Source organism: Tauraco erythrolophus, chromosome 17, assembly GCF_009769465.1.
Source record: "Tauraco erythrolophus isolate bTauEry1 chromosome 17, bTauEry1.pri, whole genome shotgun sequence".
Classification (NCBI taxonomy): Eukaryota; Metazoa; Chordata; class Aves; order Musophagiformes; family Musophagidae; genus Tauraco; species Tauraco erythrolophus.
This window is the reverse complement of record NC_141481.1, coordinates 7,389,372-7,402,864: the sequence shown is the minus strand read 5'-3', so window position 1 is coordinate 7,402,864 and position 13,493 is coordinate 7,389,372. Positions and strand designations below refer to the sequence as shown.

The 13,493-nt window shown below is 36.8% G+C and overlaps 1 protein-coding gene across 1 annotated transcript; it reads left to right on the top strand.

Annotated features, from left to right (window-relative positions):
- Positions 1-10,709: 10,709 nt before the first annotated feature.
- On the top strand, positions 10,710-13,391 carry LOC104376085 (parvalbumin, thymic CPV3). The gene is made up of 4 exons (XM_009982581.2): positions 10,710-10,770; positions 11,123-11,256; positions 11,700-11,808; positions 13,365-13,391. The coding sequence occupies exons 2-4, from the start codon at positions 11,168-11,170 to the stop codon at positions 13,389-13,391; spliced, it is 225 nt and encodes a 74-aa protein (XP_009980883.2). The 5' UTR covers positions 10,710-10,770; positions 11,123-11,167.
- Positions 13,392-13,493: the final 102 nt, after the last annotated feature.

Below are 13,493 nucleotides of genomic sequence, written 5' to 3'. Positions count from 1 at the left end.
AGGTAACATTTATTTTAAATTTGGCTTTTCAGTTTATCTGTCAAATTCCTTTGTTCTCACTACCCCAATGTCCCAATTCCAATGGAAACAGACAAAGCTGAAAGGATAAACTACACAGTATAATGCTGATTTCCTCTCCAGAGTACATGGTAAGGTGTTCTTGTTATGTTTGTTTGCTAATTACAGCTCTAACTGTTTCATCAAAAAGAGAAAAGGAGGCAAGGTAACGAACAGATGCAAGTTTTAATCTTTGCCAGCCAAGGTACAGGCACCCATCATCACTTGTGCATTGTAGCAACTTTAAGTATGACAAAATCCAAAGGCTGAAATCCTGTTTTTTTTCAGAAAATAATAGTTAAAACTCCTGCTGATTTCAATACAAGCACAATTTTTATCAAGTTCTGTGAATTTATGTTTTGAGTGAATTATCTATTTACAAATGTATGTTCTTGTATGATGAAGACCACAGTCAATATTTATCTTCCTAGGTTTGAGAGATCATTGATGGAAAAATCCCATTAATCTGAAATTAACTCAGGTTAAAGATTGTGGATTGGGGTTTGCAATGACCCTCACTGTACTGCAGAACAATTTGCCACTTTTTGACCAAAAAGCTGATTTTTTTGGTTCCAGATCTTTAACTACTTTTCTTCATCTCTTCCTGCTTATTTCAGCTGCTGATTCATTTGATTACAAAACCTTTTTGTCAAAGTGGGTCTCAACTCCAAGTCCAAACCAGCTCGCTAAAGTCTTTGGAATTCTTGATCAGGAAGATGAACTGAAGTAAAAAAAAGAATTACCAACAGGCTTGTGTTTTATTGTCTAAAAATGCAGGACAAGGTCAGAAATACTCTTTTCTTCTGTCTCTTTGGATGAGAGACAATCGTGTGTGTGTGCACGTGTGTGTGCTTGTGCTAAGGAGCTGCAAGATAAATAGCAAAGGAAAGGCTGGATCACAATGAGAAAACACTCGGATAGCACTGAAAATATTTGTTTCATGTAGGGATAACTGATAGACTGTGAAGATAAAAACTGCAGTTCTGCTAGAGTTTGCTTCTCATTATTGGAAGATTTTTTAGTAGACTGGGCTATTTTCCTCTCATCTTTCTTTCTATTACATGAATTCTGTTTTCCAGATCACACTCATCTGACTTTGAAGTTAAAAAGTAAGGTTAGAAAAATTCCTGTCACTCTTAAGAGTCGACATCTTAGGAGAAAAGAAGGAAGGTAACACAGGAGGAAAGATAAATCCTGTCACTACGGAGTCAGTTTTAATTTTGCCTTTTTAATCCAATGTCATCAATGATTTTCACATGTTGTGAAGCAACATCCTCTTCCCTTCTTACCCTTATTCTCACTGAAGTTAGAGGAAGTTTTGCAATTGAATTCAAAATTACTTACAAAGAGCTTTTGATTTAGTCTCAAGAACTGAATCAGGCTCGGAATTTTACAGTTATTACCAGTAACAAACTCTAAACACTTCTGGTACTGAGTGTGTCTCACTCATTTGTCCTCTCACCTTTAACAGATTTTTCCTGCAGAATTTCTCAGCCAGTGCCAGAGCTTTGACAGATGCTGAGGCCAAGGCATTCCTGGCAGCGGGTGATAGCAAGGGAGATGGTAAAATTGGTGTGGATAGTAAGACTGCCTTTATTAAACAGAGTACTATCTGCCATTGGGACTTCCTAATGTCTAGCTCTAGGCAGCTTCTCTGCTCCATACATTGGATGTTATGGATCTGATTCTGAGGTGCTCCGATCTGTTCTGTATTGTAGAGAGGATCTGACATAGGAGACAGTCTATATTCTGCCCTTGGCTACAGGTGGTCAGTCCCTTTTTCATCTATAGAGATTTTTTTAGGAATAGAACCTAAATTGACATATTTATAAAATTTCAGTATGTAATTTCACTGTTTTTTACTATTGAACTACAGTACAATGTGACACTAACATGTAACACTTCCTTTGTCTTAAGTATCTATTATTATGAGTATACAATGTGCTACCTTTAATGAACGATTATCAGAAGAAGTATCAGTAGTTTCCCATTTTAACTCTAAAAATTAAGAGAGCACTCTTTTGACTGCACAATAACAAAATGCGGTCCCATTTTACTATTCTTTTAGTTCTTTTTCAGAGTTTCAAGCTCTGGTCAAATCTTAACAATCAGTCAAGATAAAGACCAAGGTATCTGTGCCATAAGCGATCTTTCCTATTTCAAGCCTACTATTTATTTACACATTTTGTACCCCAGTAGGTCATGAACAATTGCAGGCAGTGATTTCATATTGCTGGAAAACGCTTGAAGTACTGCAAGCACTACTTACACCATGTTCCCCACTGTTATAAACAGAAGGTCTTTATACCACTGGGAGACTGAATTGGAATCCACTCTGCTCATCTGAATTTTGGGCATTAAAAATCCTAGTGAAAATATTAAGAGAAGGAGAAATTAAAAGCTTCTCTGTGGGCTGTTTAATTTTCAATGTTTGCATAAATAGCTAGCACCTGTTGTAAAAAACTAGAATTAATAAAATGTCCAGTTGTAAAACCTGATATGGCAATCGGTAGCAGTGGTATTTAATGAAGAGGTGTATTTAATGCTCCACTCGTTTTTATATTATTCTTTATGAAACTGATTGTGTTTTATACACTAATTAAATGACAGGACCTAGCACTAATTAAGCTGTCAATTTTAATATAAGATCAACTGGATCCTAGATGAATCTAGACACTGAAATAGCAATACATTCAAGATTCTCCAGGCAATCACTCACTTTCCTGCCCACCTGATGGCACTATTGTTCCACTCACAGGAAGTTAAATCAGTATTCTATCTGCTCGAATTAATTCAAGTCAGAACTATTCTGCTACCCAACTTGTCCACTTCTAATGATGATTCAGTTTGGCCAGATCAAATTATCCCTGAACACGGAATGCTAACATTTTGTTTTCCAAAGGAGAGGATCCTATGCCTCAGATCTTGGGGGCAGGATGGAGGCCTCAAGATAAGGTCTGTGGTGCTAGTTTGCAGCTGAGGATTAAACACCTTTTGCTGGGTCCACTTTGCACACTGAATGCCCTTTGGTGCCAAACCCCAGGAGCAGGGCCTGCTCCTATCCTGTCCCCTTGTGCTAGCTGGTCAGCAGATTACATACCCAGCATACCAGCTGTGCTGGGCAAACTGCACACCATGGCACAGAGATACAAGGAGAAAGACATGGGTCTGCCTGCACAGGGCAGGAGCCAGGAGCCCAGAGTTCCCCTCTCTGTCAGTACTTGAAGGTCTGCATACAGAGTCAGAGCAGAGATTCGGCACCCTTTAATTGTATCAAAACTATTTATGCCAAAATAAGGTCTTGCAAGATCAATGTAAAGAGTATTAATTGTTACCACAATTCTAAAATACACAAGTATTTTGCATGGAAGTCTAATTAGAACAGATGTGTTTTTACAGCCCTCACAAATGCAACTGAAGGCAAAGGAAGCTGTGTTTTGGATACAACTAGGTGAAAAGCACTTTGAAAAATCAAGTCCCTGGCAGTCCGTAATGTCAAGTTGGAGCATGTTGCCCCAGTAATCAATGACCTGCTGCTTTTCTCCATCTCAAACTGAGGATAATGCCCACATCTCACACGGTTGTAAAAATATGCAAAAATATTTGTGAGGAAAGTGTAATAAAATGACCATAAAAAATTGCTAAGAAATTAATCTTTTTTTCTTTACAGACAGATTGAAATAGCAAGCTGGATGTAAGGCCTAAGGACAATGCAAAATTCTGAAGAGCTGCTCACTAATTGAAGTTCATCAAGTTTATGCAATGACTAAGAGTTATAGTTGAAAAGTAAGAGTGTGATGATGTCATCACGATTTTGTACCACTACGAACATATACAACAATCAAATTAGGTTAAAAAAATTAACTAATTGCTACCAGTACCTAACTAGACACTGTGGTGTATGGGTTTTTTTTAGGCTTACATATGTGACAAAAATAAATAGATATTTAAACAGCCTTTTAAAAATCTAGATGGCATTAACCATCCAGAACATTACACTTCCAACATGAAAGTTGCTCCTACGTACTCTTTTCAAAAAATTTGTAACTCTTGAAAAGTCTGTTCTTGGGCATTAATCTTGGAAAACCTGTATGACTGCCTCGTACTGTATTTCTTGGAGCTATTTAAGATGTTTCAGTACTTCCAGATCAAAAATTTTCATTTCAAAATTATCTGCTAATGCTATAGTGGTTCTGATGCATAACACATTTATGATAAGACATTATGGAGAAGGAAGAAAACATTAATACAATGTTGGGGAAATCATCATATTACACAAAATTAAAGCAATCTACAGGACTTTAATGAATGCGCAATAATGTGTTCATGACTTATACATTAGCCAAAAATATATTTCCATTAACTCTAACGAATGAATCAGGCCCTAATACTGTAGACTTTTCCTCAACAGTGACAAAAGAATTCCATCAAACAAATTCACATTTACGGTTTCAATGTCACCTCAGGAGAGCAATAAACAAAGGAAATTCTGAGGAACTGCGTCTGACTGCAGGGCTAAAAGCTATTATTATTGTCAGAAAATGCTATCTCAGCTGATATTATGTTTTATGTTTTCACCATGTAATATGGGTCACCTGAAGATCTTCAAGCACCGTACCAATACTAATGGCTAACTGAGAGAGAAAGGCACGGACAGCTCAGATAACTTTTGAGTTAGCAGGCAGCTCCTTTATTTAACCACACTTACTTCCACACTGATTAGCTTGATAGGTCTACAAATCTAAGGCGATTTCACCACTTACCATTCCATTAAGAACAGTAAAAAATTAATGACAAGGTAAGTCTGATATCAGCTTCAGTGATCACTCCAGAAAGTTAAGAAGATCTTGTGACGAGAGATGTTTTTAGACCTTTCCTTCTTTCAGTATTACCACTAAGCAGCTTAGTGGAGAAAATGCTGTTTTCTGTCCACAAGAATACATTTACTTACTTTCTTTCCCCTCTGTCTCTCACTCACACAGGCTGTCAGGTTCTGTGAAATTTCTGTAACTGCTTATCATGTGCTTTAAGGAAGCTCTTCAAATTGTGCCTCTAAGGCCACAACTGGAAAGACTGCTGCATGATCATAAACATACATTCCCACACAGCTCCCTTGAAGTGAAGAACCCTCTTTTGGAATCATAAATTTGGAGGTCTGAGACCATGGCCTGTATTCTGCAAATGTTTCCATCCAATCCTTTACACCAGAGTCCCTAAATATGTAGTTGCCTTTTGTCAACAGTTTCGCCACTTGCCTCACGTGTGTGTTTTAAGCTCTTGTCTAAACATAGACACCTGCTTCTCCTTTATTTAGAAGGCCATTGCTGTTAAATAAGTGACTTTTGATGATTACTGACGATAAGGTTAACTAATTATAGGGTATTTTTTCTTACACCTCACTAAGGTAAATTAATGGCAGAAATCCCACTGACATCAATGAGGACAGGCAGTGAATTTAGAAATAGTTGGAATCACTTCAGTGCTATTTTCTTTATTTTACTGTGGCTTCTTACACTGTGGGTCATAGTGAAACACAGCCATGTGCAAAAAGCCTTTGGTAACAGTATAGTACCACTGTACATGTCTTTTACATGAGATTATTTCACAGCCTCCATCCTTAGGGCATGGTTATTCTTAAAACACACAGAAAATCTGAACCATTTACACTTTTAAAGATCACTCCATCTGACACTGCCTATAACGCTGACAGCAGACAGAAACATCTTAGAAAGTTACGTTTAGGGTCAGAGTCAGAAAACTGTGTTACTGAGTCACAGAAGCACTTGCAAGTGCATTTAAAGACAAACACATGGCATATCAAATGCTAGTAGAGATCTTTCAAGAGAGCTTGTTAAGTGAAAAGGTATCCTGATCAGAACAATCTCTATGAATTAGTCACGCTATTAATCAGTTATGTTGGTCTATTTTGCTATCATTTTCAAACAGGAATCAATCTCATTTACACAGAATGATAAGGATATCATTTAAACTGGGGAAGTAGACAAGACATTTCTCCTAACATGAGAGAAGTACCTGTCTTTGCTTAGCTCCAGACTCACAGTGCTGCAGGACGTATCTCGTATCTTCGGATTCTACGGTCCAGATCTCTGCTCAGTGCTCTGGGTAATATCCTCTACTTGCTGCAGGTAAATAAAGCTTTGTCACTGACACTTTCAAGGCCTGGATTTCATCCTTCATTGTAATAATGCACAGTACCAAAAAAGTCAAACACTAAACTACATTCTTAAACCTCTCTGTTAAATACGGTAAAAGACTATGGCCCATGCAACCATTCAAATCAGATTCTGTAATTATCTCCATATGATTAAAGCACATGCCTTAAGACATAACCTGAAGCAGCAGGATATAACTCATTCTGTTATACAGGTCCTTTCAATTATTATAACTATATTCACACTAAGATTTTGAGACATTAACGATCAACCGCATAGGTTACTGAGTATCTGTTTTAGCTACTTCAAAACTCTTTACAAAGGCAGACTCTGTTATCCAGGATCATGATACAATTGTTCCGGCCCTAACACGACCAGGGCTGAAAGATGGAGTTGTATGGGGCTTAGAACAGCTGCCACAGCATCTCTTTACACTATTGTAGTTGGTCTCAGGTTAACACCTCTCCTCTGATCTCACCTGAGACAACTGCTGATGTTTCTTTTGCATCTGCTTGAAGTCATGTCTTTGGTTGATTGCCACTGCTAATTAACTCTGTACTTCATACCAAACAGAACACAAAGAGTATAAGACTAGTGCACAATCTGTCAATGACTTACCAAAACACAGCTTTACTCTGCTTATTAGAGAGTCAGTGATATTGATCTGAGAACAGTTTGTTTTATATTGTTTAGATTCCTAGCAAGAACTTATTAGCATGAATGTTCTGTATTTCTCAGAACTACATCTTCAAGTTTAATTCTGGAAGTCTGAAACCAAAAAAAAAAAGCAAGCTTTAATATTCCTGTATATGCTGTGCACAAAGACACCTTGGGGGATACAACGTAAGTTAAATTATACAAGTACACAAATCTTCAGATGAACAACTCAATAGCACTTTCAGACGTCCTTAGTAGAGTAAGAAACTAAAACTAAATAAACAAACAAACAAAAATTATTAATTTTTCTTGAACTACATAGGAACAAGTGCTAACCATTCCTGGAAACTGTGCATATCCAGATCCTGTGCCAGATGTTGCACTACTGTTAACCTGCCCATTACCTAGCAGCTGTTGTTCTGGTTGAATTATTAGGTATTTTCTTTATAGCATTACATTACTTCCATAGTATCGTTTAGAAAATTTCTTTTCTAGATCTCAGTTTTTGGACCTCTAAAGTGATTACAATCACCTAAGTCAACACATACCCCAGAAGTAAGGAAAACAGGCAGATAATGTAGCTGTGAAAGAGATTATCTAATTAAACATCCCTTTATATAATACATCATCCCTGATTATTTTATTCTAATTGTAGTAGAGGGAAACCTGTACTTCAGATGAAGTGTCATCAATAAATAAATAAAACCCAGTAACCCTAGATTCCCACCTGTATCAATATACAGTGACATCAACTTGATTCTGAAATTCAGCTCTTTTAGGCTTTTGTAAACCATCTTTCAGCCAGGATTAGCGTCACTTTTGTCATCAGTGTTGAATTTCAAGCATTAAAAGATCCCTTCGTAAGCTATAATAGTGAACTTATTGTAGCAATTAGCTCACTTTTATTTGAGATCATATTTTAATATAATACTAGTTTTGGCTACTTTACTACTGTTGAATACATGCAAAACAGTTCAGCACCCTGGGTGCCATGGCCGATGGCCATTCTCTGAGCATCTGGCACCTACATTTTCATACAATGAATTAATTGCAGACATATTTTGAGCTTGAGTATTACATGCTCATCTTGATCTTGTCATTTTCCTCTACTTCCCTTCCAATTTCCTCATCTCATAAGTTTTATTAGCTAGTGTTGTATGGCAAGTTAAAAGTCTAAACAAAGCACGCAGTTCAATGAGCAGTGTGTAGGAGCAAGCCGAAAAAAAGGAAGCCTGCCATAAAGTAACATCTATGGCACTATCAGAGAGGTCTGGAAAAAACTTTTCTCTATCAAGATCTTGGCAGTAAAAATATCAAGAAGAATCAGTAAAAAAAAACTTCTGTTAAACTCATATCAACTTGAGATGATCGTAAAGAAGAAAATTCACAACAGAATGCAAAAAAGTACCTATGAGGATGAATGTTATTTCAGGATGACTCTGCAGAAAGCACATTATGCACTTCATTCCCACTGCCACTGTCTGACAGACCGTAATACCGTGCAAATCTCAGATAGAAAGCAACATAAACATGCAGTATGAATGGAGAAGATAAATGGAAAGAATACCAAAAGACCTGAGATCAGCATTGTTCAATTTGTTTTAATCAGACAACACTAATTTACAACAGCCCAGGGTTCTTCGCTCTAAGAAGAAAGCGTTCTTCCAGATGACTATAACAATTTTCCTACTGAAAGAGACAGAAAAGAGCATTCTTCATTATTAGACAGCTGATATTTGGGATTAAAGCACTCTGATTATTTGTGATTTATGCCACCTTCTTTTGCGTGCAAAACAGATAGCAAAAAGGTGAAAGTACCATTAAATGATGTCTGCTTTTTCATGTTAATTATACCTTGTATTTCTCTAGCCAAATTCAGACAAACAGGTGCTGTGGAACAACTGCTATGCTTGATACTTTTCTCATTGTCATTAAACTAATTAGGAGTAAACCAATGTAGTCCATTAATTTATACCAAGGCTTAGATATATTACCACTTCACTTCACAGCATAATTTGTAACTTTTGCTACTATAAAAAGTATTACTTGTTCAGCATACCATTCATTAAAAAATAAAACAATGCTCATATATTGCAAGAACATGACTTTAGATACCATAATAGATTGTTATAAATAAATTCTAACCAAAATACACGTGCTTTTTATTGGTCTCCATACTAGAATCTTGTCGTATAAAACTCCTTTAAAGATGGAAATAGATTTTTGTCTGAGAAGGAAAATCTCATATCTGCTGTTCCCAATTCTCCTAAGTCTTATTTTTTAAATTAATGCTTTTGAAATATATAATAAACCCCCACTTTTTTATAGCTACAATTTTAATTTCATATTAAGGAAACAGATTGTGAGAGTGCGTGTTGTAAAATGTATATAAATCTATCTCCACACTAACGAAGTGTGATTCCTACAACTTCAAGTAAGTCTATTATTGATTTCACGGAATTTAAAATATTCAAAATAGATTATTACATAGGCCATCTGATTATACATAATCTTCAAGGAATACAGACAGGATTAGCTTATTCAGCTTTACCTAGTTTCAGAGCTCTGTTGTCACTGAAGGCACTGGTTTCTGTTCTAGCCCTGATTAGGGACAGCACTGTAATTTGCAAAATGGTCAGGAAATACGAAATTAAGCTTCCTGTAGCAAGATCACCCCAAGTTATACGATGCTTTTCTCTATCCTAGTGACAAGTTATCTTTGTCAGAATGACACATTGTCACCTCTCATCTTTCATCTCCAACTTCCTTTATACATTCCAAAGGATCAACAGACTTAGGGAAATCAAACTAGCTTCTTTTCACAAAGATTGACTGCTGGAGTCATCTTCTGATGAGCGACTTCAAGGTCCAGAGGTTAACTGAAAATCTTTAGCGTACTTGGGAGGTTGAAAGGCTATGTTTTGATGGCAGAGTTGTACTTAATTAAGCACAGTGGATTATTAAAGAAACTGTTCTTCTTGTCCATATTATCTTAGGATATAATAGAAAGAAAAGTTTAATTAGTTAAGGAAGAAATTTGAGCTAGGTCTCAAATCAAACATTTGATCCATGAAACAGTAACCTAAGTAGCGGTTATTGTCACCTTTTGAATCCTTTATAAGCCACAGTGGCAAGCCAGAGCCAACATTACTATTTTGCCTCGTATCACCTCAGCTATTTTCCTTTATCTAGCTGAGAAAACTATAAAGGTGAGCAGTTGACTTGAGATTAATTAAATTAAATTACTGTGCAGAGCTGTAGCAGTAGTAAGTACAATAACTGCTGTTCTAAGATCTTTATTTTAATTGCTGGAATTACATATGGATGGACCTTACATAGATAAGTATCAGTTTTCTTTTTATTCTTCAGAGCTGTTGGGGAAAAAACAGAAGTCCACCTTCTTACTTTCTTTTTTTCACTGCATATACTGTTATTTGTATTGCCAGATGCCATGCATTCCAGTAAGATTAATTATTAGATTATGGTTACATAGAGTTTAAAAATGTGCTGTGCTAAAATAGGATGCAAGTAAATGGTAAAAAAATTATCATGAACTCACAAGATCATTTATGTAATCCATCCCATTAAAAAGTATTATTTCAGCACTGCTATTTTTAAGGAATTAACATACTAAATCTTCTAATTTGTTCAGGAATAGCAGCGATGTTGGTTTGATCAATTAGAAGAGAGAATTCTAACTACCCTTAGAAGTCTCGTTAGCCATACAGTATTCTTGGAAACACAGAAAAAAACAATTTTTTTGTAAGATGCGTTTGCATTTCACAAAACTGTTTGCAATATACTATTTTGCACAGGTTTAAAATGAGCCTTACGGACATTCTAAGCCCTTCTGATATTGCTGCTGCTCTGCGGGACTGCCAAGGTGAGAAAACAATAAAATTCTAAAATCTATTATTTTGTGTAACACATGGCAAGTTTAATTCAGTCCCAAAAGAAGACTGAACAAGCGCTTACTGTAAACAGATTTCTGTAATCTCTTATTTAGCTGTCACAGTATATTTGTTCCTGACTGGTTTATATTGTCAGTTTGTAACTTATCCCAGGTGGGGGTTTTTTTTAATGTTTAGGAGGGTATGGTGCAATTCCTTTTTTGACAGGCTTTATTTATCATTCATATTTAGACGATTAAAATGTAACAAAACAGCATCCTCAGACCATTTAGGAACAGTGAACACAGTGGTCTGGGCTTAATTTATTTATTAATTTATTTTCAGCTCCAGATTCCTTTAGTCCCAAAAAATTCCTTTCAGATCAGTGGGATGTCTAAAAAGAGTAGCAGCCAGCTCAAGGAGATCTTCCGGATTCTTGACAACGATCAAAGTGGCTTTATTGAGGAAGATGAGCTCAAGTAAGGATTTTCCGTGTGAACTATTTAGAGGCTATCCAAAAATCAGCACTTTTTTCTTTCCAGAACTGTTCTGCAAATGCGAGCACAAGTTATGCTGAACATGACAAAACCGTCAGCGGATTGTGAAAGGTGTATATAAGTAGATAATCCTTACAGAGAAAAACAAATTAGTAAATACCTGCCTTTAATGTTCAGTGTATAAAAAAAATAACTCTCTGGGGCTGGACTTTGGTCATGGACAGAATCAATTGTATCAGGACTGGACTTTCAAAGCAGAAATGTATGTGACTAAGATTCAGCTTGTCAAACAAAGCCGCGTTTGGAGGACTTGACTACTGTAGTAAATAATTTATTTATAGATAGCTATCAGTTTGATTACGCAGCCAGCATAAAAGAATAATATTCTGTGAAAATCACAATCATCAAAGCTATTTTTTTCCTAGGTATTTCCTCCAGAGGTTTGAGTGTGGAGCCAGAGTGTTAACCACCTCGGAAACCAAGACCTTCTTGGCAGCTGCAGATCATGATGGGGATGGTAAATCGGAGCTGAAGGTATTAACTTATTTATATACAGAATAAGGCTCCTCAGGACGCATTGTAAATGATGTGTGATTCTCTTTTATGTTGATGGTACATTAATATACCTCCAGTGATTTACTGAAACTCTTGCAGTAGCAACCTGTTTAAGGGCAGAAACAGTCCCTGACCTTGCAGGTTCATTTGTGCAACTTCCTTTTGCACAAGCAAGTCAAAAATCCAGGTAGGCTGCCCTAAGGAACTTTCTTATTGCCACTCACTCACAAACTTCCAGTTGTTTTGAAGGAACCACTCCTTATTTCTCCTCCACTTACTCTGATGTAAAGCAGCACCAGCATCACTTGTAATACACAACTGTAAAATGAAGGAAAGAAACCACAGAAGAATCACCAGCACATACATCAGCTCATTTACAGCAGTTATTTCTCAACAGAAATTCCACTAGTCAGTGAAATCACTCACAATATGCAAACACTAGCAGCAGGTAGTTCAATACTTGTTGTGCATAATAAGGAGAACAGAGTGACCAAGTGTCACTACCCTGACACAAGATCCCACAACAGGCTCGGTGCATGGCGATGGATGCTATTCATCTTCAGTAGCAGGTTAAGAACCAGATAGGAAGAGGCAGCTAGTTTAGGAAGCAGTATGGAAATGCTACCACCACTCACCCCATGGAAATGCCAGTGTGATTTAATGGCTGCTCAGTGTAGAAACCTCCTGATCTCATAATTCCGTATTTCTGTATCCCATTTTGAACAGGAAGCACACACTCACACAAAAGGCTCACAGCCAATGGCAACTTGCTCCATGAGAGAAGCAAGCTGCCCAGACAAGCATGAAAGGGGCTTAGGGAACAGCACGCAGGGAATGTGCTGGTGTGCAGATTCCCTAGCTCACTGCGCTAGGAGGACAGAACTCTTCTGTTTCTTTCTTTGGAAGGAATTAAATCCAGTTCCTTAGGAAAGGTGCCAGAATAAACACACATGATATATGAAGCGATCTATATACTAATACAGTTGTTCAGGACAGGACTGATCAGCTACTCCAGCTCACAAAAGCCAAACATTTTAAAGATCTTCCAAATAATAATATCTTATTGTACAAGACAATACTTCAGTATCATATCATATGGAGCTGCACAATGTCTTTGGCTTTAGATTGGGCTCTAAATCAACACTTCTCAACTGCTGAAGCATTACAAACAGATAATAAGACACATGGACTCGCTTTTCATTCTTTTACTTCAGCTCTTAACTTCTTACTGAAATTCCTTATTAGCCATTCCATATTTTTGCCTGAGATCAGTATTATGCAGAGAGGCAGCTAAAATACCTGAATGTTTTATTATTCCTTATAAATGTCAGCAAAACACTGCCTTTCCATCTGTTGTTTAGAAGAGGAAGTCTAGACAATCTCTCTCTTCCATACGTGTTTCTTCTCCTCTGGTCATCCATCAGGTAATTGTTTTCTGTTCATCCCTATTCTAAATGTCTAATAAGCTGCTAATCTTTTACTCCTAATCCTTTCATTTAATATTTCAACTGTAAATATTCTCTTATCTTTCGCAGAAATTCCAGGAGATGGTGCAGTCTTAGAGGTTCAGAAGGACCAAACAAGATAAAATTGGGATGAATCTGCACAAAACACTCCAAAACCTTGAAAACCAGGAGTCCCTTATTTATCTTGATAGTGTCTGT

Coding starts and splice junctions, on each gene's coding strand:
- LOC104376085 (XM_009982581.2), top strand. CDS start 11,168: ATGTCTAAAAAGAGTAGCAGCCAGCTCAAGGAGATCTTCCGGATTCTT. Junction 11,257..11,699: donor ATTGAGGAAGATGAGCTCAA/GTAAGGATTTTC, acceptor TTTTTTTCCTAG/GTATTTCCTCCAGAGGTTTG. Junction 11,809..13,364: donor ATGGTAAATCGGAGCTGAAG/GTATTAACTTAT, acceptor TATCTTTCGCAG/AAATTCCAGGAGATGGTGCA.